At 32.7% G+C, this 27,448-nt stretch overlaps 1 protein-coding gene across 1 annotated transcript; it reads left to right on the top strand.

The window, feature by feature from the left end:
- The first annotated feature begins 7,649 nt into the window (after window positions 1–7,649).
- On the top strand, window positions 7,650–9,536 carry LOC132192124 (transcription factor bHLH106-like). Its single transcript, XM_059607353.1, has 2 exons — window positions 7,650–8,011; window positions 8,864–9,536. The coding sequence occupies exons 1-2, from the start codon at window positions 7,730–7,732 to the stop codon at window positions 9,284–9,286; spliced, it is 705 nt and encodes a 234-aa protein (XP_059463336.1). The 5' UTR covers window positions 7,650–7,729; the 3' UTR covers window positions 9,287–9,536.
- The last annotated feature ends 17,912 nt before the right edge of the window (window positions 9,537–27,448 follow it).

Genomic DNA, 27,448 nt, shown 5'->3' with positions numbered 1-27,448 from the left:
CGACAGAACCCCATTGGAACCCTCTTGGCCTACTGTCGAAACTGAGCTAAGCCACATCAATGCCAGACCATTGATGGAACACTGCCAGACCTTTGTCGGAATCCCGATGGACCGAAACCCTGCAGGACCACCGTTGGTTTCTTCCAAAATCTCGTTGGGCCACCATAGGAACCCCTGTCAAGCCACCCTTGGACTATCAACGGAACCTCGCCGACACTTCGTTGGAACTCAAATTTTTAGGTTAATTTTTTTAAGAAAAATTATACTAATATTTTTATGTTGCGAATACAAATTAATTTTTATAGTTGAATATGATTCAATTAAAATATAAAAAAATATTTACGATTTTTCATATGCGCCAAATGTCAGAAAAGTTTTTTAGCGGGAAAACATTTTCAGGCAAAAAAAATTTTACGTCGAAACAAACTGAGATTTAGGGCCTGTTTGGAAGTGCGATTTCGAAAGTGCGGTTTTAAAATTTGCTCTTTTAAAAATTGTGTTTTTGAAATCGCTACTTTTTAAAATCGCATAGACGTTTGGTAAAACATGTTATGATTTTTTTTTTTTTCAATTGAGTGTTTGGATAATATGAGCATATAATTGCGGTTTCATGGCCAAATAGGTAAATATTGCCCCAAATATTGTTTTAAGCAAAATCTTGATTTTGGTTTAAATTTGCACTTTTTCAAATAAGCACACCTAGTCAGCTTATAGAAATCGCGGATTTTTCCGCAATTTTAAAATTTGCGTTTTTTAAATTGTAATCCCAAATACTCCAAAATTGCGATTTAGTTTTAAAACGCATATTATTTTTTTAAAATGCACTCCCAAACGGACCATTAATTGTATTTGAACACAATAATGTTGTACATTTAATTGTTAGTGGTTGTGATTTCGCAAATTGAAGATTAGCGAAATCTCAACCATTTAATATGTTCATTTTGGTATTAATAAATATTAAAGATCGCGATTAGCTCTCCTTAAGCTAATCATCATTCCTAATGGGATAAGGATCTTCTCAATTTTAAATGAAGTTGATAGCATCTATTTTATGTTCAGAATTTAGAGTTAGTATATCTAACCGTGTGCAAAAAGCCATGTTATTTAAATTTTTAAAAGACATGCTAATATTGACATTATTTATACCATTAAATACACAAATTTTAAATCCAAACCATGAAATAAAATACTATCTATCAATTTCATTTGAACCTCTCGATCTTGAGAGTATCCAAAACTTGAGTCTTAGCTTTATTTCCAAACAATATTGAATATCCATTATTATTTAGATATGCAAGATTGAGGAATTCACTGGAATAATTACGTATTTCATTACACATATAAATGTTAATGTAGCTTTTTCATAACGTGGAGTTGTGTTAGTTTTCTTCCCTATTATATATATATATATATGGCTTAATCTTGCTAATGAACCATAGGCCTGCATTCCTTTTCCTATCCGTTGGCATTGGGCCAAGGGGCTATAGGGTTCAAACCTAGTCCAATATAAGGCACCCATGTGGGCTCATAAAAAAAAAAAAAAAAAAAAAGGCTATTTTGAGACTAAAGATCAATCTTTCACATATATTACGAGAGTAATACTAAAGCCTCGTTTGGTTCGCGAAATGTCTAGTCCATTAGAAAATGATTAGCTACTACTGGGAATAAAGGATTGTGGAATATATTAGCTATTCTTATTCTCTTGTTTGGTTGTAACGTTGGAATAAACTAGCTAATTCTGTTCCTTCGTTTGGTACAATGCAATATGTGGGTGAATGAAATCATATTGTGATCAAATTTCCTAAAATACCCTTATAATACAAATACAATTTATATTATTAAGGACGTTCATTCTTTTTTTTTAAAACATAAATAACTTTACTATATATATATATTTTTAATTATGTCAGGTATGTGGCCTTTTTTTCTTTTCTTTTTTTTTTTCTTTTTTTGCAATTATGCTACAAAATTATTTATATATATATAAAAAAAAAATACTTGGAGAAAACAGAATCAAACTCAATCTTGAAATTAAAAAAATATAGTTGGAGAATGTACAGAGAATAAAAAGAAATTAAAAAACAGATTATATATTTGTATTTTATAAAAACTCTACAGATTATGTTTCTCCATCAAAGAAATTAAAAAAAAAAAAAAAAAAGAAACGGTACAGAGAAGATAGACAGAGAAACAGAATAAAAAAAGGTACATAAATAAAAAAATAATAAATAATAAAAGAAAGAGAGAGAGAGACGGATATAAGAAAATTAGAGAGAAAGGATACAGAGAATCAAAAGAAAAAAAAAAAATATTGAGAAACGGTATAGAGAAGATAGACGGTACAGAGAAGGGAGACAGCACGTATAAAAAAAAAAATTGTTTGCACTTGCAGAAAAACTGTACCAGGAGAATCAGAGAGAAAATAGAAAGATAGATAGAAAAAGAGAGAGAACGAAATATGGAGACGAAGAAGAGAGAGAAATATAGAAGAATCAGAGAGAGAGAAATTTAATCCCACAAGTAGGATTTTTTGTGGCAATTTATACGATTAATTTAATTCCACGGGAAAACATTCGCTAAGCCATTCATTTTTTAGTGGCTTAGCTAACCCTGTATGTATGGGATTAGTAGTCCCATGGGAATAGACTATTCCCAGGAATAAAGTGTTATCAAACAAAAGATTAGCTATACCTAATGTTAGCTAGTCCAATCCAATGGTCTATTCCGCAAACCAAATGGAACCTAAGAGTCTGTTTGAGATTACGTTTGAGAAATAGAGCTTTTAAGTCAAAATTCGCTTTGTAGCAAAAGCTTCATTTTTAACATTTTACCAAAAGTGCATTTAGGCAATTTTTAGAGTGAAAAAGTTTATAAAAAATATATATATACTTTTGAATTTTTTTTACCAAATATACCCACTTTTGTTTGGTATGACTTTTTAAATACTAAAAATATCTTTTTAAGTTCTCCAATGCAATGTCAAACAAGCCTTATATCTTACAACCCACATTCGGGTTCCACTTTCATCTCATTGAATTGTTATATCACTTCTTATTGAAAAACAAAAAAATCAATGATAGATGGACACAGTCACATCAGTCTAACAAAATATAAATACTTTAGCATTATTTCATTATATTAACGTTCTATTGTCAATTTCTTAGAGTAACCCGTGTTAAATAAAAAATAATTACAATAATAAATTAGCAATGTCACATTAATTTAATAAAATAATAACATGGTATATATCACTGAAAAAGCTACGAGTGTACAACCCACGAGGAGTTGTCATGCGTGCTTGTAAATTGTAATGAGTGAATGAGTAGCATGCGAGGTGAGGTGGAGCATATGAATGCAAATTGAATTTGGAAACTTTTAGATGCGCCTGCTGCTGCAATGGCCATCCACAATATATATATATATATATATATATATATATATATAGAGAGAGAGAGAGAGAGAGAGAGAGAGAGATTAAGTGGGAAACTTATGTTTTGTATACATAAAGATAAAGAAAGTTATTGTGGAGTATATTTAAATTTGATTCCCTAAATTTAAAAAAAAAAATCAAAACGAAACTGCTATTAGTGCTCTAACAAGCGAGTTTTTCCACTTTAAACTATCCAAATACAGCATAAAGCAATCACCTACCAATTGATATATTATTTTTTCTTTTTGGTTTTTTTTTCTTATTATTTTATTTTTATTTTTTATCAAGTAGTGGTTTATAATGACTTCTTGATGATTAACCAATGCCAAAGCATGTATGTTAAACACTGAAAATGGAGCTGACCAAAGGCACTAAAGACTATGTTCTTTAGCTTAAATTTGTAAGAAATTATAAATTTAATTATTTAATTAATATTCTAATACTTACTAAAATAAGGAATAAATTGTAAAGTCAGAGTATACTTTAAATAAAAGATAGAATAGATATAGATCCGAGCTAATTCAGCACTAGAGGTCTACATTCATTGTACTAATGCCCACTAGGTCTACATCCACATCAAGAAGAAAGAGAAGATGATAGTAGTTCCTTATGCTTTGATGGTACGAAGCCTTATGTATGCCATTGTATGTATTATACCATATGCATGTTTTTAAGATGGTATAGTGATCAGCAAGTATCAGTGAAATCCTAAACCACTACATTGGGTAGCGGTTAAGCATATACTCAAGCATCTTAGGAGAGCGATATATATTATATGTTTGTATACTATAGTGAGGATTTGATAGCCACTGGTTACACATATTGTAACTTTGAGTCAAATTGTGATTCTCGAATATCCACATTAGGGTATGTCTTTATCGTGGGTTGTGGAGCAATTAGTTGGAGGAATGTCAAGCAATGTTGCATTGTTGATTGAACCATGGAAGCTGAAAATGCCGCGGCATGTGAAGCGGCAAAGGAAGTTGTTTGGCTCAAGAAGTTCTTAATAGATCTTGGTGTTATGAGGATAGAGCACTTTCTTATTACGTTGTTTTGCAACAACAGTGGAGTAATTGCACAATTTAAGGAACCAAGAAACAATAACAGAGGAAAACACAAAGTGCAAGTATCATCTCATTAAAGAGATAGTCTCTTGGGGAGATGCAGTTGTGGCAAAGATCGCCACGACTAAGAATTGGGCAGACTCTTTCAATAGGCCTTGCCTCATAAAACTTTCAAGTCTCACTTAGAAGGAATAGATGTCAAATGAATGTCAAACTGGAACCAATGGAAAGTAAGAGATTATTAGGGTTTATGCCCCGAAGTCTAATTACTTTGTATGGCACTTAGTTTTATTAAATAAAGTTGTTTACATACAAATTTATTTTAAGGACATTGTGCATATTACTATTTACATGTATACATCAATTGATTATTATTTATCATAGACATCTAAGTCCATAAGTTATATTGAATATGGTTTAAAGTGTGCTAATGAGATTTATACATAAAATCTTAAACCATAAACCTTGTAACTTATACACTTATAATTTGTAGTGAGTAATGGAATTGAGAATTTCATTTGATAAGACTACAGCATATCAATCTTCGTGATATATTTTGATTATGTGAAGTGTAGACTTATGATTGATATGTTGGTGCGGATACAATGCACTGAACAATCTATGTGAGGTGTTATTCTTTTATAACTACTACAAAAGTATAAATTGAACTCACGACTATTTATAGCATTGACTATCAAATGTGAGATGAATGTGAACTTAAATGTGAAGTGCATGTCAGTTTGATACATTTTGGAAGTGGGACCATTTATTGTCAAAATCTTGATGTATTCCGTAATCGCATGTAGCATTTTTCCTAGTTCTACTTCCAATAGGTTAAGCCTATAAATAAGGAGTTTCTGTAGGCATAAAAGGCACACAACTTGAGACTCCACACTCGTCACTAATCAAATATTGGGGAGAACATTTAGAGGTCTTAAACCCTAACCCTATCCGCGTGGTGTGAGCTTGGCAGAGAAATCAAATCACCCACCTTGCATAAATATTTTATGCACAAATTAATGCCATGTTCTCTTCAAGTTAATTCATTGGATTCTTTTGCTATGTTTTATATGCATAATCCTAACAACTACACACAGAATTTTCATATCGGTTTGACATGTACAATAAGCTATCTATAGTAGACCTCATTTTAAAATTCGAACCGAAAATTAGATAGATGAATATTCTAAGGAGAAAAATTAATTCAAAGATTGATCGATTGCCACCTTAATAAAATGAAATTAAAAATATGATGTAAAATGTGGTAATTAAAAAAAGAAATTTGAAAGTACCTTCCACGCAATAAATGTGTTTTATTTGGGAAAAATATAATTTAGCTCTTCAAATTATTAGTCATTTTCATTTTCGCTCTATAATGTTTAAAAAGTGATAAAGTAGCTTTTCAAACTACCAATTAGTTGCAATTTGGCCATTCCGTTAGTCATTACCGTCAAATAAGATGAAAAATTAAATACTATGTCGTTTTAACAAGGTTAAGTTACTAAAATACCATTTTGAAAAGAAAAAAAGAAAAAAAAAACAATTTAAATAATGCCCCCCAAAACGACGTCGTTTTGAGGAAAAAAAAAATGGTGGTTTAGGGGTGGCCGGCGAGGCCATGGGGGTGGCAGGCGAGCCACCACTAAACCACCTTTTTTTTAAAAAAAAAATTAAAAATTAAAAATGACGTCATTTTTGGGGAGTATTTTTTAAATTTTTTTTTTTTTTTATAAAAAAAAAAGGCATTTTAGTAACTTAATCTTAAAAACGACGGCGTTTTGCATTTTTTATCCTATTTGATGGTGTTGATTAATGGAGTGGCCAAATTGTAACTTTTTGGTAGTTTTGAGGATTATTTTATCACTTTTTGAACATTAAAATGCTAAAATAAAAATAACTGATAATTTGGAGGCTAAATTATATTTTTTCTTTTTTAATTTTCTTTGGACAAAAAACTATTATTTGAAGAGTCGTGGCAGTGGACTTGTCAAAATTGCTTGCATACCAATTAATTCGTATGGACACAAATAAATAAAAAAAAAAAAAAAAAAAATGGTCAAAAGTTATTTTAACAAAAAGTCGTTAATAAAATGGGGCGGAAAAGAAAAAGCTGTAACCTAATCGAAACGCGGTGCCGTGGTGGATCTTGTAGAGCAGTACAAGAGTGGGGCCCAAAAAGTTGCCGCTTTCTATGACTGGGAAGCTGAAAATTCATTGAGTCAAGATGCAATCATCAGGATATCTTTGTTTCTTTGTTTCTTTTCTTTTTTTAAAAAAATACAGATATTAATAAATAATTTTAAAAAAATAAAGATTATTTCCACTTTCTTATCAAATTAAAATATTCTCAAAATTCTTACAAATATATATATATATATATATATATATATATATATTCTCAAAACACATTAACATACACATATGGTGGAGGTGATTTTCTCTTCAAAATGATAAAAATAAATCATAATTTGGAAATTAAATGAGGCATTTTATCCATCCCCTCTTATGTTTTAAGGGATTCAGAAACAATATTAGGAAAAAAGTAATCTATTTTTCTTGACAAATGTGATATGTTTTAAGTGACTTTTTATATTAGTCACTTAAAACACGTTATGTCAACTAACGTGTAGATTTGTGTGTTAAATAAGTATTAAAAATAACATTATTCTTCAATATATATATAATATTGACGTATCCATTTCACTTGAAACGAAAAGTCTTATTTTCATAGTCAAGATTTAAACTTAATGCAACTAATGATATACATGCATGAAGTGGCCAGTATTATTTACATTAACATTATGTACATCATTAAATGCTTAAACTTTAAGTTTTGACAATCAAATAAATACTATCAATTTCATTTGAAACTAGGAGGATTGGGATCCTATTCGGTTTCAAGAACCGAACTACATAACAGATTTGACTTATGTACCGTCAAAAAACAAAAAACTATATCACTTTTATTATATTTTTTTAGAAGATTAATTGAATTTTTTTTTTTTTTTTCTCTCGTACAACAACTTAAAATTAATTAAGAACCCTACAAAAAAGTAGGGCATAGCATGAGAAATTTTATCAACTTTTTCCACGACAACATTATTAAAACCAAAGCATAAAAGGGCCACAAGGACCCAAAATTCAGAGATAAAACCCTAAAGACAAAACCCCACCGAAAGCTTCCAACACTTTTTCTAATTTCACTCACTCAAAAAGCCTCAATCATAACCACACCATGCATCAACCGGAAGACCAAGACCTTTACCGCTTCATCGCCGGAGAAAGCGTCATGAACGTCTCCCCATACGGTTTCCCAGAAAACTGTGACTTTCCGGCGATGCAAAGCTTCTGTAGTTCCTCCTATTATCCCTTGGAGGTGGCGGGACTGGCGGACACGCCACCACAGGATAGAGCTCTTGCCGCTTTGAAGAATCATAAGGAGGCCGAGAAGAGGAGGAGGGAGAGAATCAACTCCCATCTCGATAAACTGAGAAGTCTTCTTCCTTGTAATTCTAAGGTAATAATTAATTTCTTGATTTTCAGTTTATAATTATAAGGGTTAATGAGATTTGGTTTGCTCTGCAAAAGATTCTTGTGTTCGCTGTGTTTGGGGCTTTGTTGACTGTTTGGTTACTAAGAAAAATAAAGAAAGAAGGGGAGATATTGCAAAGCAGCTGAATCTTTAGACTTTTTGCTATTTTTGACTACAAGATCCCCCACCCCCAGTCCACTAAGACTACTATCATGGCTTAGTTGTCACGAGCTTATTTCCTTCTTCAACTACTTCTTTTCTCTTCTTTCTTCTTTTTCCTTTTAGGTGTGCGTTGGTGAGGAAAAAAAAAATTAGGAATTCAAGCAAAGCAAAGATTAATTTAAAACTATTGAGTTTTATTTGTAACTCTTGTCTCTTGAGTTCTTATAACTCTTCTAATTCCTTAAAAGAGCCGAAAGTATTGGATTTGGTGCATGGCATCCCATCCTCTTCCTCTTTTGTGACGAAACGGAGTTTAACCTTATCCACGAATTGAAGCACGGTCTTGAGGGTTTCGGGTCATAAAAATAAAAGAAGAACAAAAGATAATTCCAGAAACCCTTTTAAGGGTTTAGATTTGAAGTCTTGGATTTATAAAAATTCTTTTGAAACTTTTGGAATGCTCCAACTGCAAATACAGAGCCTGTAAAAAGATTGGTAAAGAAAGAGCAAAAGATAACTTCAGAAACCGTTTGATGAAATCTCAGATTTATAAAATTCTGTTGACACTTTTCCAATCCTCCAACTGCAACTCCAGAATCTGCAATGGGAAAGTTGCCTTGCTTTTTCATAATTAGGGTTTCATATATATATAATTTTTTTTTTTTTTTTTTGTAGACGGACAAAGCTTCCCTGCTGGCAAAGGTAGTCCAACGTGTGAAGGAACTGAAAGAGGAAACCTCAGAAATCACAGAGCTCGAAACGTTTCCTTCGGAGACAGACGAAATCACCGTCCTCGCCGGCGATTATTCTAGCGACGGCCGGTTGATATTCAAAGCCTCATTGTGCTGCGAGGACCGCACGGACCTGATACCGGACCTGATCGAGATCCTAAACTCTCTCCACCTGAAAACTCTCCGGTCGGAGATGGCGACGCTCGGCGGCAGAATTCGGAACGTGCTTGTTGTGGCTGCAGATAAAGATCACAGCATTGAATCAGTGCATTTCTTGCAAAATGCGTTGAAATCTTTGCTGGAACGTTCAAGTTCGAGTGATCGGTCAAAGAGGCGGCGCATATTGGATCACAAAATGATTATGTGATGTTTTGGTTGTTTTTTAATTATAATTCCATTTTCAGATTTTCGTTAGTTTTTTGGATTTGATTTTGCTGCATGATGAGGTGGCCGGGTTGTATGTGTGATGGGTTTGATGGGTATATATATATATATACATATGTATATCTTCCATTGCAGTGGAAAAGAGTAGAAGAATCTGTGTAAGTGTGACAATGGCGTCTGTAAAAGCATTGGTTGTGTGAGTTTCGAAGCTCAAAGTGATGGATGATGATTATATTCTTGTGTGTTGTTTTTGTCGAAGCATATACACTGACTCTGAGGAAAGCATGCATATATTGGTTGAAAGAGAAGCATTTCTTGTGGAAATTAATGGAGTCTTTGGTGAGAAGAGTGCTGGATAGAGAGTACTGTGCTTCCAATCCAGCACCATGGGGAAAGAAAAGATTCTTCCAGGAATCAAGGCGGCTCTTTGCACTTTTTTTTTTTTTTTTTAATCTTCTAGACCAAATGAAGTGAAATATCTTCTACAACCTTATGTAATATTAGAAATCACACTTTGAATTAATTTTTGTTGTAAAAAAAAATAAAAAATCAAATCAAAAGCGAATTTGTATTGTAATGTCAAAAGAGTAGGGTTAGTGGTACAATAAATAAAAGTGTAGTTTTAATCGTTACTCTTTGAAATGATATATATTATTAATTAGGAAAAATGTAAAATGCAAGGATCTTTCTAAAAGGAGCTCTTCTTGGTTACTTTTTAAGAGAACATAATACTTCCTCACCTAAACTAGCTAGTGTCCTTGAGTTACTTATTTTAAAATTTTGGTGTCAATTTAACCTCATTGATGTGGTTTTTTTGTGTGCAAAAATTATCAATAATAAAATAATCACTCGTAATAGAACGAATCATTGTAGAATATGGCTATATTGAGAATGTTGAACCTCAAGGACTGCGATGATGTTGTTATTAAGCTTTTCAAGATCATATATAACTCAATTTGAAAACGATTGATTTGATTTGTTTGAAGACTAATTCCATAAAAGTAAAAGTGAAAGTAAGATAAAGTGTGATGAGATAAAGAATAGGGGGTTGATTTCACCACTAATCATATAACAATGGTCAATCATATTTTAACAAGATAAATTCATTATCTGTATGATAAGACTCGAGTCACTCGAATAGTCAAGAAAATATTATTATTAAGAAATAAGTATAATACATCTTTGGTTGACAATGACCGTCTACCTAACTTTTAGATGCGGTACGATACGTCTTCCTTAGGTATGGGCTATCAAATATCTTAATGAGTTACATACAGTCAATGGATAAGCATACCTCATCTTCAGTTAGTACGAATTATCTACCTAAATTACACTAAATTAAGGTGTAGACAAATTTGCCTTCCTTAGGCATGACTTATCAATTCCTATTGATCATGTGTCAATTAAAACCGTTGTACAACAATCATTCATATAATCACATAAAATATGAAGAATTGAGTTCAATCAAGATAAAAAGCTTTCTAAGACAAGACAATAATTTCATAATGATTGAATATAAATACAATTAAATCATTGTTGCTTGGAAAGAGTTACATCAACACCCTATTACAGAATTAGTTGCTCATGGTGGTGTTGGGATGGTCTTTTGTCATGTTCATCTTCTCTTCAACTCTTCAAGCCTTCAAGAAGATCTTTATATGAAATCTTTAATTAAAACCAAGGTGCCCTTGGAGTCCCAGAAACATTGGATTTATGTTCCCTAGTCGAATTAGGGGACCTATGCTTGTTTCCATATTAATTCCACTATTATGTCTAGCAGGTCGGCGCGCGTGTGCCAGAGCTCAAGGAGTGGTGTGCTCGAGCGCAGGTGCTCTCGAGCTTTGTCATGATGCGCTCGAGCACTGAGGCGCTTGAGCCTAAGAATGCTGAGCTCAATCCTTCTTGTTTCAGGAGCTTCCTAAGATGTGTTTTAAATCCAAAATCAATTAAATTTCTTACATCTTCATTTAAAACTCGAAAACACTAAAACAACACAAATTCAAACTAATAACAACACTAAGGAATTAATATATGCAAGTTAAGGGGTTTGAATGTACAACATTCAACGCTTATCACACCCATAAACTTAAATATTGCTAGTACCTTAGCAATACAAAACAGGATATAAAATGAAGAACATAAAAACAACTACACTACTTTATTCTTTCGTGGGATGTACGATTGTATTTAGCAAATACAACAAGCCTTCTAAACCTCTAGGGATGCTATCCTAAAGATTTAAGTCTCATAAAGGCTCAACAGAAATGCTATCCACAAATATTGTCAGCATTATGTTATTCAAAAGAATGAAGCATCACAGAAATAATGGTTCTCATTCATTAGCAAGCTTAAAAATATAAACTCCATCTTCAAAATTTCAAAAAATTCAAAGTCAAGTCACTTACAAATGGTGGTTTGAGATACAAGTTCCAATTGGTGTAAAATGAACTAACACATAGTCACGAGGCTTTAAAATAATTCCAACATAAATGATTCAGGATCTCAGAATTCATTGGACTCCCCATCGGATGAAGCAACCAATGCATAAATTTTTTTCTTTTTTCTTTATTTCTTTCCTTTTATGTAGGTTGTGCAAGGCTTAGCTCTTTTAAACTTTTTAATTGACCCATGTATTGAGTGTTATGCCAATGACTTCCAAGCCAAATAGCTTTAGAGCACTATGTGTAAAGACACTCTTAAGGACTTATTAACTTGAATAAAAAAAGCTACGAAGCTAAACTAGCTAGGGGTAACAAAATGGATTGGCGGGTCGACATGATTACGACCTGTAATGACCTGACACTCGATTAACCTAAACACGAACACAACCCGTTTAGATAAACATGTTAAACTCTCAAACACGAACATGATACAAAAAATAATCGGGTAACCTGACACAACCCGTTTACTTAAAAGGCGACACGACCCGACACGTTTTAATGAAAAATAATGCAATAATAATACAAATGCCATTGAGATTCAATAGAATTCAAAAAAAAAAAAAAAAAAAAAAAAAAAAAAAAATTACAATATGATAAAAACATAATTGGTTTAATTGTTAACAAATTGCCATTCAATAAAAACATTCACAAAGATTAGCACTGTTCAAGTGCATAGTCCATCATAGCAAATTTCAAATTTCAAAATATCAAGTTTACATGGTAAATGATTTGGGAATTGCCTCTAATAGGTTCAATTGTCTATTAAATAACAATTCCATCTCTTGGAATTAAACCCATAACACACCAAATCACTTACCAAATAAGATAAAATCATATTAAGAAAAAGATAATAAAAAAAAAGCTAGCAAAAGCAAAATAATAAAGAAAAAACGAACAAAACTCCATCATCATTAGATTCATTACAAATAATGTTTTCCACTTGAAGGATCCATGATCCATCCTATGCAATCAAAGTTATGAAACACCACAAATATGGTCATTTTAAGAAATATTAACAGATTGTGCTCTAGATGAACTTGGAATGTTACAGGAATTGACATTTGTTGTCAAAACATCATCTTCTTTGCTATCCAACTTCATTTGTGTGTGTTCTATATCAAAAAATAAGAGGAAGTAGTGTTATTAGAGTGTAGTTAAAAAATAATACAAGTAAATGAAGAAATGAAATATGCAAGTAACTAATATTACCTTGCTCTACAATAACCAATCTCTAGTGCAAACTAATGCCTCAACAATATGAGGCTTGAGTGAGCTCCTATATTAATCAATCGCACGTCCACCAATACTAAAAGGGGATTCTGAAGCAACCGTAGAAACAAGAATATTAAAAGGGGATCCTAAATGTTACATTCTTATTCAAAGACCTAGGTTCCTCCAAATAAATTTTTTAGAGGAAATTCATTTTACCCCCTGAAATTTGAGTTGTTTTTTCAATTTAAACCCCAATGTATAAAAATTTTCAATGTACCCCTTTAATATTTCAAAAATTTGCAATTAACACTCTGTTACTAATTGCCGTCTAAGTAGATGGAAATGACATCTCGTGCGTCTCACATGGAATTTTTATGTTGTGTCTTCCAATTTTGCACCCAACCAATCTAGTGAAATTACCATAGTGCCTCTCGAAGATTTTCCCAAAAACTCACATCATTCAAACACCGGCTGACGTACTCACTGAGGATAGAAATCACCGCTCTAATGGTGACGTACGTCTTCAATTGCAGGCTCGTCTCTTCTTGAAGTACCCTTTGACGCCAATGACTTGGTATTTGATCTCCCCAAGACCGAATGGTCCGAACCCACCCTTTTAGACGAAAAAACCGAAGACCCATTGTTCGCGACAGTTTTTCGGTGATGGCAGATGAATATGGGGAATGATATTGAGTCATCCGGTAAACTGCTCTGTTTCAGCTTCGCAGGATTTCGAGAAATGGGGAATTTCCCGCGCGTGATTCCTTCCTCTACAAGCAGTTGTGGTAAGGAAGCCATTTATGGGTGTGTTGGATTTGGGTTCGGGAGAGAGAAGAGGAAAGCTTCACTAACATCCTTTTGTTATCTCTTTCCGTTTTAAAGGATGTCAGTGAAGCTCACCACTTTGAGAGGCACTATGGCAATTTCATTAGTTAGGTTGAGTGCAAAATTGGAAGACGCAACATAAAAATTCCACGTGAGACGCACGTGATGTCATTTCTGTCTACTTAGACGGCAATTAGTAACAAAGGGTGTTAATTGCAAATTTTCGAAACATTAGGGGGATACATTACAAATTTTTAAATATTGGGGTTCAAATTGAAAAACACCTGAAATTTCAAGGGGTTAAAGTGAATTTTTCCCAAATTACTAATTGATTCTTTTGTGAATTAACATCAACTCCATCAAATGCTAAATATTCCTACATGAAAAAGAGAGAATATAAACATAAATAATTAAGTGGCTAAGAGAATATTTATTATATACTAAGTTACTAAAGAGTTAAGAAATTAATGATATTATTTACATTTTCCCAATCTAGTTCTTCGTGATGTTCTTGGGGCTGAACAACTATGGAGCCTGAAGTTCTACAAGAAGCACTATACTCCATAAAAAAGTTGGACTAATTTATCACAAACATTCACAAACTCTACTGAATGCATAACTCTATAAATCTTCATATAATAGTAATTTACAAGGTGAGGCTTGTAACGAGGATCTAAGATAACTGCTATGGCCAACACTACACTAATTCTGACCAATATTTCTCAAATTTAGAGATCATTTGAGTTGCCAGTAAGCTCGTATGCTCATCTTCACTCACAAGTTGTTTCTTCATAGTCACATAAATCAAGACAATTACGAGAAAGCATAAGTTGGCAATGGAATACTTGATACCAAAAAAAAGCACATGTAGCTTGGTAAAAGCTAGCTAAGAAACTACTTATATTATTCACATTTCCCTCTCAAGTGCAGTAGGACAATGCTTATAGTTTGAATCAGTCATCTCCAAATAAATAAAAGCACACCGATTGTGAATAGCACTCTCAAGCATAAGATATATAGAATTCCATCTGGTTGGCACATGTCTTAACCCCTTATTACTATCTAATGAGATTTGATTCACAGCCTGGAAAAAAAAAAAAAAAAAAAAAAAATTTGTTTTCGCACTTGTACTATACTTCACACTATCTCGAATCTTTTGGATAGCATCATTAATCTCTTTCAATCCATCTTGCACTATCAAATTAAAAATATGGGCACAACATTGCGGATAAAAGAACTCACCTTCACAAAGAAGGGTTTCTTAATGTTCAATTGTTGTTTTAATAACCCAACACAAACATCATTGGAAGAAGCATTATTCAATGTTATAGTGAAAATCTTGTTCTCAATCCCCCACTCTTGTAGCAAATTTTAAATCTTTTCAAACAAAGATATATCATTATGTGATGAGGGGCATAAATGAAAAGTTTAACACAAACTAACCCAATCTTTGTTAATAAAATGTGCAGTACCGCACATGTATATACCCATCAGTTATCAAAGAAGTGCACAAATCAGATCTTAAACAGGGCAAACATTCAATATAGATCTAACCATTTGTTTCTCCCTCAGATTCATCTTAACCAAATTAACCTTAGTAGTATTTCTAGAGATAAATGGTACATCACTATGTAAGTACTGATGTATTTCTCTTACACCATCATATTCAACATATGAAAAAGGCAAGTCATGCTTAATAATCGCAGGAACCAACAATTCTCTATATATTTTACGATCAAATTTAGTGGCACTTACTGACAGAGATCCTTCAGCTAAGAGCATTTGCCCAACATCAGGAGTGATTTTCCTCCCACACACTTCAATGTAGGGGTGGATCCAGGGGGGGTCGAGAGGGGGCATATGCCCCCTCTCGACCCCTAAAAGTTTTTCTTACCCCTTGGTAAAAAATTTTCTTATACCCTTCAGCCATGATGATGCCCCATCTTAGCCCCTTCGGCCATGATTATGCCCCAGTTATCCAGGGCAAACGATTGATGCAGTGTTGGGACATTGAAATTTTTCTACTGCGCCTGCAGTTTTCAGACTTTTAGTTATAGGATGAAATGAGAAAGAAGATGATGGCAAATTGACAACCATGCCCTTTAATTAAACACATCGTTTTAATAAGTGAGCTTTGGTCTGTTTGTAGGCAAATTGACAATCATGTCCTTGCTATTTGGACTCTTTGTCGACCAGTTAAAAAATTTAGCTTCTTTCTTGTTTACAAGTAAGTGGGCTTTGGAAAGAAGAAAAAAAAAAAACGTCAATGGGATTATGGGCCAGTGGCTCGGCTGGTTTAATTAGAAAAAAAAAATGATTAAAAACAAAAGCTTTTTCTCTAAAAATAAATAAATAAAGCAAACAAACAACTTAAAAAAATAAAATAAAATAAAATAAAATAAAGCCTAAAGTATAGTTCTCAATCAATAAGCACAACTTATAAGATGAGAGAAATTGAGATGAACTAGTAACTTTTGACTTGTGAAACTTTTGATTTTGTAAATTTACATTTTTATGACAACTTTTACATTGATTAAGTTTTTATATTTAAATTTCTATTTTAAATTAATTTTTTTATAAATATATATAATTTTTGTTATATATTTTAATTGTATGTATGAAATATATTCTTATATACTTTCACCAAATTGAGGTGTGTAAATATGTAATTAAATTTTTAGATTTAAATTTAAATTATTCTTTACAATGAATTATTTTAATATTTATATTGCTAGTAATTCAGCATATTCTTGATAATAACTTCAACAAAAAATTGAAGGATGTAATCATGTAAATATGTAATCAAATTTTTAGATTTAGATTTAAATTGTTCTTTTCAATTGATTGTTTTAATTTTTATATTGCCATTAATTCAGCTTCTTCTTGATAATTGTTTTTATATTTAATTATTTATGAATTTATATAGTTTTTGGCTTTTTGTTTCATATTTTAATTGTATAAATATATAATTGTAGTTATCTGATATTATAGATAAAAACAACGATTCTATTGAGTTCCAATTAAATTTTAAACGAGTGTTGAAGTAGATTTAGCAAATTTGCCCAGAAATTAAAAAAAAAAAAAAAAAAAAGAAAAAAAAGTGCAATTATAATCCTAGTAATAGAGACCAAATCCGAATAGCATATCTACAAATAAGAGCTTGTCATTTTTTTATATTTAACTATTATTTTAATATTTTTAATTAATTTTATTTTTGTATTCATAAAAAAAATGCTCCCCATGAGTGAAGATCCTGGATCCGCCACTGCTTCAATGTGCCACTTTAGATTTCAAGTTCCATATGAACTTTGAGCCTTACATTGATTGCCACACAACTTGCATTTTGTCCGTACCTCCATGTTCTCTAGATCGATATTAGGAACGATATCAAAATAATTCCAAACAATTGAGGTCTTCCTAGCTACGCTTCTTTACCTTTTTCTTATTCCCCGTAAAAATAGAAACATCTTCTTCTAGTGCATTTAATTGAACCACATTGTCGTTGAATGTATCTTCAACCGAATCTTTCTCAAGTACTTCGTTATTCATCACACATAATCATTAGTTAAAGTATATACTTCCATGAATCTACTTATTTTGGATAATCAGATCAAAATGAAATGTCATAAAAAAAATATAATTATTGTAGAAGATATCATATTTGAATAGAAGATTATGGTTTAAGACCTTTTTTTTGGTTGGTTCATATGTTTAATCAAACTATTGTTAATAAGGTTCAGTATATTGCAAATTTTATAGAAAAATCTGAAACAAGAGGCAATTATAGAATCCTGAATCAATGATGGCTCCATTTCTAATAGAAGGATATTCATCTTAAATCAGTAAAAGCAAATAGCTATAGCTTTAAAGCTATAGCTAAATTAAGTAAATTTACTTGATTCTCTGGCAATAGAATTACTAAATTACGTAAACACTCCAAAAATCCAAGTCACCATCCATTTATATAGGCTTTTAAACTCTATAAATTTCACATAAGGGTCTGACCTTTCAAAAAATCGGTAGCCAAACACAGCAAAAGAAAATAAAGCAAATAAATTTACGCATGGCAACTAGAAAAAGAGAATAAATTTCATTTTCGTTCCACTCATGACAGAACATACAACTTCAAATTAAGCATAATAAAAACATGTTACAACTTCATTTTTCGCTCCACAAGTAAGTGTCAATGATTTCAAATGAAAAAAATACTACAGAAAATGAAAAAAAAAAAAAAAAAAAAAAATTCATAGCAAGAGAGAGAGATACGGGAGACAAAGAGTGTGGCGATTTGTATAGGCTGAGGGTCCAAGAGAGAGAGAGAGAGAGAGGGAAATAAGCTGGTTGATTATTCAGTTTTGAAAAATATTTGGTTGTTTTGCATATGTTCCTATGCAAAGTCAAGAGTAGCCGAAGTTAGATCCAAAATTAAGAGAATATATAAATATTTGTTTTGGGAGTGGTGTCAAGGGCTATACGCTATTGGATCCTGTTTTAAGGAAAACAATCGTTAGCAAAGATGTGAGATTTGATGAGGCTTATATGCTAAGAAAAAATGAAGGTGACGAATGAATAGCTAGAAAGATAAACAAGTCATTGGTGTGGAGTTTGATGATCAGAGTTAACCTATAGATAAGTTTGATGATGAATAGATTTGTAGAGACTCGCAAAATCAAGAAGAGCTTTATGTTTTTAGCACAAGCAGAGAAAAACGTGATTGAAAAGCACTAGAGATGTATTGATTCGAGGATACTGTTTTTATTTTTTACTTTAGTAGCTGGAGGTGGAGATCCATTGTGTGATGCTATCAATACAACGAACAGTAATGGTTGGATAGAAATATATCAAATGATGTGGAGTCACTAAAGAAAAATAAAATTTTGGAGTTAATAGAATTGCCTAATGGAAAGAAGGTTATAAGGTGCGAATGAGTCTGCAAGAAGACAAAGTTAGTTAAGAAAGTTTGTAAACAAAGGAATTGGTAAAGGAGCATGATGTTATGACAAAACCAGATCCTATACTCAAGTTTAAGCAATGCTTGAAGTTGAGTGGTACTTTTAGATTGTGATTGCCTTTAGGGGCTTTGGCTAAGACATCTTGAACGAATTTTCATTTTCAAGCTGAAGAAAATTAAATTCGGGGTGAAGATTTGTGAGATTGTGACTTTTATTTTTCTATGTAAGGTTCAAGAGAATTGGGGCCAATTTTTTCCATTATTTTCTAGCATATGTAGGAGTTGAAAAGAAAGGCATTTGACATAACTAGCCGACTTAATAACCTTATAAATTTTGGCCCTTATTTTATTCTTATGTATAAGACTTTGGCACCCTCTAGCCACACAAAAGAAAATAGCAATTGCTTTTTGGTTTGTATGTGTCCAGCAAAGAGAAGCTACATGAGAGGACAAAAATAAGATTTTGACTTGCGCACATAAAGGGTTTATTAGTGTGAGTTGCAATCACTTTCTTTTCTTATGAATGTTTAGGACTAATATAAAAGAAGAATTCTATTCTGTTGTGTGAGAGTGAGAGTGAGATTGAGTGTACTAAGTTTTGGGTTTTAGTTATTTTTCTTCACCACAACTTTGTACTCAATATTTGTGTAGTGAATTTGTTTGTGATCGCCTCTTCTTCTGCGATGGATTTACCTCACATCGAGGAAATAATATACATTATTGGGTTCTTGTGTGCAATTTTTTGTGTGTTATTTATCGTAATTGTGACCTATTTCGCAACATATTTATTTTGGTTGGGTAGCTATCCGACCGACTGGTGTTATTGTCTGTTCATGCTGAAGTATTATTACATGATTAAATTTACTGGTTTTTATTAGCTTAAGCTTTTTGGATAAATAGTGATTTAACATGAAATCAAAACAAATGTCATACGTTTACCCTCTATTGTAGTTAAATATTCCATCTGTTGAACCTCACTTATTAATGGAGAATTTGAGCTCACATTTGAGGAAAGAGTTAAAGTATTAATTAAATGATTAATTTTACTATTGTTGGGATTATATCTTAGAAGATACAGGGGAACAACCCAATTACAAGTATCAAGAAAGCATAGCATAAGATCATACCAAAAAATAAACACGTGAAGGCGAGAACACTACCTCACAATCGGTTAGCACTATTATGTGGGCTGATTTTATTCCTCTTGCTCCTCTGTCAATTAACACGTGTAGTATAGGATTTTGACACCTTTAAACCTTCTAGTTGATAAGGGCTAAAATATACATATTTTAGCCCCTTAATTTACATACGTTAATCTTTTTGTTTTGTTATTTTGTGTCATTTTAATTTCTTTTTGTATTTTCTATCTTTTTATAGGAAAATGAAGCATTTCTGGAAAAGCTACAAACTAAAGGGTAATTTCGGGAAAAACTGAGCATGGGATCGATCGCAGCACCATTAGGCTCGAGCGCACTGAGCTCGAGCGCATCATTGACAGGATCAAGCACAGCCTTGAGCTCGAGCACCCTAGCCAAAGCATCGATCGCACAACTGTGATCGAGTGTAGAATACATGAGATCGAGCACAGCCTTGCGCTCGAGTGCACAACTCTAGGATCAAACACACTCGATCGCCCAGCTACGGCCAACACTCCTTTTCCACATCAGTTTAGGCTTTCAAAGTCCTAGTGTTATTAGGACTTAAACCTCCGACTTCACTAGGTTTTCTAGAGTTTTTAGGGTTCTCCCAAGCCTATAAATAGACTCCTAAACCTTCAGAAAAATAGACAATTCCAGAGAGGAGAATTTGGAGGCTACTTCTAGGAGTCGTTTTGGTTCTATCTTTTCCTTTTTATTTTAATTATGTGTAACTAACTCTTTAGTTATGGGCTAGATTGAAGCCCTAATCATATCTTTTTAGGATTTCAATATTGGGGCCTTTGTTACATTCATATTTTGGTATGTTTAAATTAGTTATTTTCTGGTTAATTGAATTCCTCATGTGAATGTGTCTGATCATTATATGCATGTGTTTGGATCTGTTATTTAAGTCAATTTCGGTGACTGAGTCCTGGGCTTAATAAAGTAACACAAGAATCTCATCATGGGTTCTTAGGGCAATCAACGTGGAAAACCGAGAGTAGATGTCATGCCCTAGGCTTCATGTGTTTGTCGATTTCATTGATTTATACTTACCTAAAGAACAACTTAGTAGATACCATGCTAAACTCTTTGGGGAAGAAAAGAATTAGAGTAGACTCCATATTTAATTCATTACTTAGGGAGATCAATAGCTTAAGGAGTAGATATCATGCCCTTAGATTGGCCAGCATTAAATAAACTAGTATGATTGTGACATTGGCATATTATTATCTTATTTAATCTGATTGGTGGTGGATATCAAAACCCTAACCTTTTTATTATCTTTATCTCTTTCAACATATCAATTTCGTGATAATTCTCATATTTTAATTTGAAAATTAAATCTAAGCAAACTCAACAATCCTTGTGAGAATGATCTCGTATTTGCATTCTATACTATCGTTTTGATCTCGTGCACTTGCGAGTAAAACGTACCAAGTATTTGCCTATTAATTAGGTAGGTATTTGGCACAACACTAGTCAATCCTGATTATGAGACTAAGAGTGTGGACTCTAATGCCTACACAAGACCCCTTTAAATAGGCTTGTATTTCCAACTGATCGAAGGTTTAACTAGGTTTCCTCGTCAAAGTCTTGAAAAACTTAAACCCTATCACTATATTACACGGCCACATGGGGGTTCTCCTTGTATAATTAGGTCATGCTCCACACTTGTCATCTCATGACTTGTCTTAGATTACTATCAATTACAATTTATTCCACTAAAACAATGTAATTGCACTATAGTATATATTTTAATTAATCAAAACATTGAGTAACATCTTATATTTTTAATTGACCCCTTCATGAAATATCCATAGTAAAATTAAAGTCATAAACAAAATAGTTACTTCAATCCACTATCTCTTAATCCTTGATTAGTTCTTAATTTAATCTCTTTATTATTCTTGTACTCTTTAAATCATAATTCATTTAGTAGAGTTAATTTTAGTAACTCCGTTAGGTTTTTGTCTTGACTAATTCAGTATCCAAAAATTGTTTTTAGTTACGTACTTGGGGATTGGGTAGTTGTGTACTTAGGTCTACAAGTAAAGATGGTGAAGACAACTTCAAAAGGACAAGTACAACAACTGATGTGTGGACATAGACAAAGCTATCAGGACATGAGAAACTCTAGGGAGTACATGTTCCTTGAGTTGTCCAGATCAGACATGCCAATGAACATAATTATTTTTGGAAGAATGATGGCCGAACATGAGAAATTTTGTCCGAACATGAAAGGCGGTTTAGGCATGAATTGAAACTTTAATCATGTCCGGACATTCAATTAACCGGTTCAGACACTGCCATGCGGAACACACGATTTCGATCTTTAAAAGGCTAGTTCTACTTCAAGGTTTCTCATGTGTCACACACAAAATTTTAAAGCTTTAGAGAAGAGTTGAGAGACATGTACCAACTCCTTGTTTGTGTCGATACACAAGGATCTCGAGGTTTGTGCCAAGAGTCGTGTTCATGTGTTGAAGGCTTTTGGAGCAGAGATCAACTCATGGTGCTACTGCTGCATTATTAAACATCAACAAAGTCTACAAATAGGTTGGTAAAGATTTTACGAGAAGTCTAACCAGCATGGACTTGGAGCCTAGTGAGGTGTCGGGGAGGAGCTCATCTGCACAAAGAGTCTACATTAATGTTACAAAAGGTTGTAATTGGGTCTTGTCCTTGTATTATTCTTCATAGTGGAATTCTAGGCTTGGTTGCCACATAAGGTTTATGCTTTATGTCAAGATTTTCCTCTTCGTCAACAAAATATTGTGTTGGTGAGTTTGTTGATGATTACATTATTGGTGGTTTGATACTTTATTCTGCAGTATTTTATTTGATATTATAACTCCGGTGTTTGGTTTTGTTCAGCTGCGTTTGGGGTCTAATTGGTTGAGTTTGTGTTGTATAAATTCACACGTTTCAAATTCATTAATAAAACAATTTGCCAAAGAATCAGAATAATTAATTTTCATTAAATTTATCTCAATAAGATATTTCATATCTCTTTGATTAAGATCAAAGGATTATGGATTCCTTTTTTAGTAGCATTCTTACAATGCTATATTTGATCACCCAACACATAAATTTTGATATTAAAATTTCTCACTTTTAAATATATTAAAGTGACATTTTACTTTACATTTGAGTTTATATTCCTCTCAAAATTAACGTCAATGGGTTCACTTAGTTGTTGGTTGAGGCTTGTGTTTCTCTTCTTGTGAAAAGCATGGGATATTGTCGGCATGTATGAACATGAGAATCAAACAACACGTGGCGCAATGAGAGAGAGACAGAGAGAGAGAGAGGCGTGCATAAAGGGGACTGACAAGAAGCAGGAAATGCAATGATGGGGTGTGAGTGAGAAGAAGACAATAGAGGTTTTTCTTTTGTCTGTAGGAGACAATTGCATGGCTGATCGGACGGCCTTGTCGGGGGGACGTGCTCTTAATCTCTGACCCCCCACTCCGCCCGCTGCCATGCCCTGCTTTTTTTTTTTTTTTATCATTCCTTCCCTGCAAGCCTATCCATATGCTACCTCTCTTTCTCTTGGACCAATCATTCTTCCCACTTCATTCTTTCTACACACTTCTGCAGCGTCTCGTGCACATATGGTTGATGGCCCCTTTCAAATTTCTGACTAATGTGGGAGGAGAAGCAACACTTTCCAATGAATATTCTACCTCTTCCCATTCCTTTTTCCTTGAGAAGATGGTCACTCAACATTGATATCTGCTTCATTTCCACAACTACACTGTACTTAAATCGGCGTAGATCCTCTTCGGTTCAAGATAATATCTAGTTAGTTATATTGAATAAATATTTTTGTTTGTTCACTTTTTTACAGAACAAAAATAACTCTCCAATATATATCAAGAATCTAGCTATGAGATTTGGCCAGCTAGCCATGACTGTTTGAATTATTTGCCTTGAATTATATATGGAAATAATGCAATGCTCTTAATTAAAAGGCAAGAATCTAGCTATGAGATTTGGTCTCCAATAAATATGTCGATGTTTGGTCAATTTTTAATCCAAGCTTGGAGGTGAATTATTTATCTTCTGAATGATAAATTCATATCAATTTGTTAGTATGCCGCCAGCTAGGAGAAGCATCTTGTAAAGAAGCTAGAGGGGTTGTCGCCTTGCCGGTGGTAAATCAAACGAGACCACACTTCGATGTTTAAGTTAGCTTTTAAGAGATGGAAAAAAATTTTGGGAGAGCGATAGTATGATCAATTAGGCATACCTTAATGAATGTTCTTGTGCCCCTCTTATAGGCCTTTGTCCCTCCCCCTTCCTTTTAGGGTTTCAAAAATTCTTGGCCCCGTTTGCCAACTGTGCGGAACGGCACTGTAGCTGGAAAGGTATTGTTCCAACTACAGTACCATCCTTTAAAAAATGATTTTTTTTTTCTTTAAAAAAAAAAAATTGAAAAATATTAAAAACCTTAAAAAATAATAAAAAAATAAAAACACCCCAGCCCAAAATGGTGTCGTTTTGGGCATTTAAATTTTTTTTTTTTTATTTAAGAAAAAATAATAATAATAATAATTTTAATGCCCAAAACAACACTGCTTTGGGTTGGGTTTTTTTTTTAAGGTTTTTAATATTTTTCATTTAAAAAAAAAAAAAAAAAGAATCATTTTTTAAAGGATGACACTATAGGCTAGGCTATAGCTGGAACAGTACCGTTCCAGCTACAATACCGTTCCGCATTGTTGGCAAACAGGGCCCTTGTTAATAGTCTTTTACGCATAGACAGATTTATTTTGACATGGATAGAAATTTGCTTTAAACCAATTTGAAAAAAAAAATCCTTCAATCTACTTCAATAGGTAATTAAGTGTCATCTCTCGCATTTTTAAAAAAAATATTTTTAATAGTCATTTATTACAGTTCTACTAACTTAGGAATCTAAACATTAATTTTTGGAGAAACCCAAAGATATTGAATAACACTTATCACTTATTGAAATAAGTTTGAGAAAATTTCTCCCAAACTTTTTCGAAGAAAATTCGTGTCCTTTTCAAATTTGTTAGGAGAGCGTATAGTGTGAGTAAGTGGGAAATCCATGGTCGAGAGCTGTATTTTGGTGAGGATGCCCTCAAGTAATTAATGAGTTATTTGGGCCATAGGCCACTAGGCCCAATAAACCCTAGTAGTTGGTCATCGGCCTCTAAAGCCCTTCAACCATAGGTCCATAGGATGTTGGGCCTTTGGAAATTTTGGTGGGCAGCCTCCCAGGAGCCTGTCGTCGGTCAGGCCCTCCAGATTTGAAATGGGTTTCTTGGTTGATTGAAGATATGGGACTTATTTAAAAATTCGCAAAAAAAAAAAAAAAAAAAAAAAGCAATTAAGACTGAAAAATAAAATAAAATAAATTGAGGTGATAATTAAAATAGTGCTTTTTTTACATTACATATATTATGTTAATTGAATATAAATATAAGTGTAGACTTACATATAGTAAATTGTATAATATACGTGTATACTCACACACACACACACACACACACACACACATATATATATATATATATATGTCCACGTACATGTACATACATTATAGTTTTTTGTCTATAATTGCTCTGATTTGTCAATGTGCTCTTTTTTCCTTAAGTAATGCCAAATTAATGGTTTATTAAACAGAAAATATGAAATTATCACAATAGAAAATGAAATCCAAATGATTTAATTTAAGATTTACAAAACAAGTTTTAGACTTATAAAATTAGTTCCATTGACTTATTATTTTGATTTAATGATCTATATATATACGGGTCTAATTGGTCATCCATGGGTGAATTGGGTTGCCTATGGATTGATCAATTTATTAAACGGGTTAAATCGGGTCGACTTGAATGGACCTGAACCTGATTGTACCAAATTTTAACCCGTTAATTTGTATTCGATTTGTGTCCATTTTATGAATCATGTTAAAAATTACTAATCCTAAATTGGTGGTCGAAATTCATGAAGAAGCTCCTGCTTCACATTTCTAAAATTACAACCCATTCCTTAATTAAATTATATTTTAGCCATTCATTTCTACGCATGTGGAAGAATAAAATGAAAAACAATTATAATATAAAATTTAAATAAATGATTTTAACCTATATATATATATATATATAAACATGAAAAATATGTTAATGGTGATCAAGAGCAAAAAGTTGGTGTTCAGTTTGTGTTCTCCTAATTTTAGGTGGCTATTATTTTATATTAAAAAAAATGCTCTTATTTCTTTCACTTGGTTTTAATAAATTAATATATACTTAAAACCAGGAGAATACCCACGAAAGCACCTTGCATTTATGTATAGATATATAGCGATCCCTACGGGCTGAATATTTTACCAAGTAATTCTATACTTGGGACTTTTAGTATGATGTGGAATTCAAAATTACCATTAGATTTTAAGATGGATCATTATTGAATTTTGAACCAATAGTGATTTTAAAAGTCATATTACTTTTAGGGGATAAAAGTCCTACTTATAGCATTACTCGATTTTGTCGGTCTACGAGTGCGGGTCGAAGAAAATGTCGTATGACCACGCAAATTTGACAACCACGAATGTAGAGTGGTTAGGGATTAGGCTGAGCGATCTGGATAAGTTCAACATACTGGATTGAGGAGTTGACTCCAACGATGAAACCTACCGTGCAGATGACACACAAATTTGGATCTTCTACGATTCAAATAAATTGAACAATTTTACCCCTATATTTTAAAATAAACAACTCTCTGAAAAACTCAAATCAACTAAAATAAACAATTTTACACCTATGGTGATCATTTTTCTCAGATTTTAGAGGCTAATCAAAAACTTAGAACGCCAGGGGCAAAAGGGCCGATTTGGGAGATCGATGTGTCTTGGCCCATACGTTGGTTGGTGGGTCTCGAAGTCTAATTGCTAGCCTTGTATAGTGAAGTGGTGAAATCTCTAATAGCTATTAGGCCCAATTCGTTTTCTTTGTATGGAATCTGTATTATAAAAAGGCCCATAAACAAGATTGTGACCCTAATTTTCTTCTCTATTTTTTTTTTTTAGTTTTTTGTCAAGTCTTCTTTCTTTTTATCAATCCTTGTTTATTGGAAAGTGACTCTTGGGAATTACTCATATGTACAATCTTTATCAATGACAATGACAAATCACAGGGTTTGATTACAACCTGACCAATAATTTTATTTAGTTTTTTATTGGCTACAAAATTTTATCTATAGTTCCTCATCGACTCCTTAATTTTCCTGCACGTCTTACCCACTCAACTTGCCAGCTTGGCCCCAGTGGACGAGTGAACCTAACTCTCCTAATCTATATATATATATAGTCCACAAAAAATCTCTATAGGCAAATATGCAGAAAATCCTATGCTTAGAATATTATTGCATTATTTCCTGCTGAAGTCCAATCTCATATATATATATATATTCTCAAGAGATAGCTCAATCAGTTAAAGACCACACTTCATGAAGCGAAAGTTGCTACTAGAACTGTTTCCATTAGGCACAGTTTTTTGAACAAGTTCCAGCTTAAAAAATAAATAAATAAAATGAAGGTATAT

This window comes from Corylus avellana, chromosome ca9, assembly GCF_901000735.1.
Source record: "Corylus avellana chromosome ca9, CavTom2PMs-1.0".
Classification (NCBI taxonomy): domain Eukaryota; kingdom Viridiplantae; phylum Streptophyta; class Magnoliopsida; order Fagales; family Betulaceae; genus Corylus; species Corylus avellana.
The sequence above is the reverse complement of the archived record's forward strand: the minus strand, read 5'-3'. Positions and strand labels throughout refer to the sequence as shown.

Excerpts from the sequence above, each read along its gene's own strand:
- LOC132192124 (XM_059607353.1), top strand. The coding sequence starts at position 7,730 with ATGCATCAACCGGAAGACCAAGACCTTTACCGCTTCATCGCCGGAGAA. Across the intron at positions 8,012-8,863 it reads TTCTTCCTTGTAATTCTAAG|ACGGACAAAGCTTCCCTGCT; the intron begins GTAATAATTAAT and ends TTTTTTTTGTAG.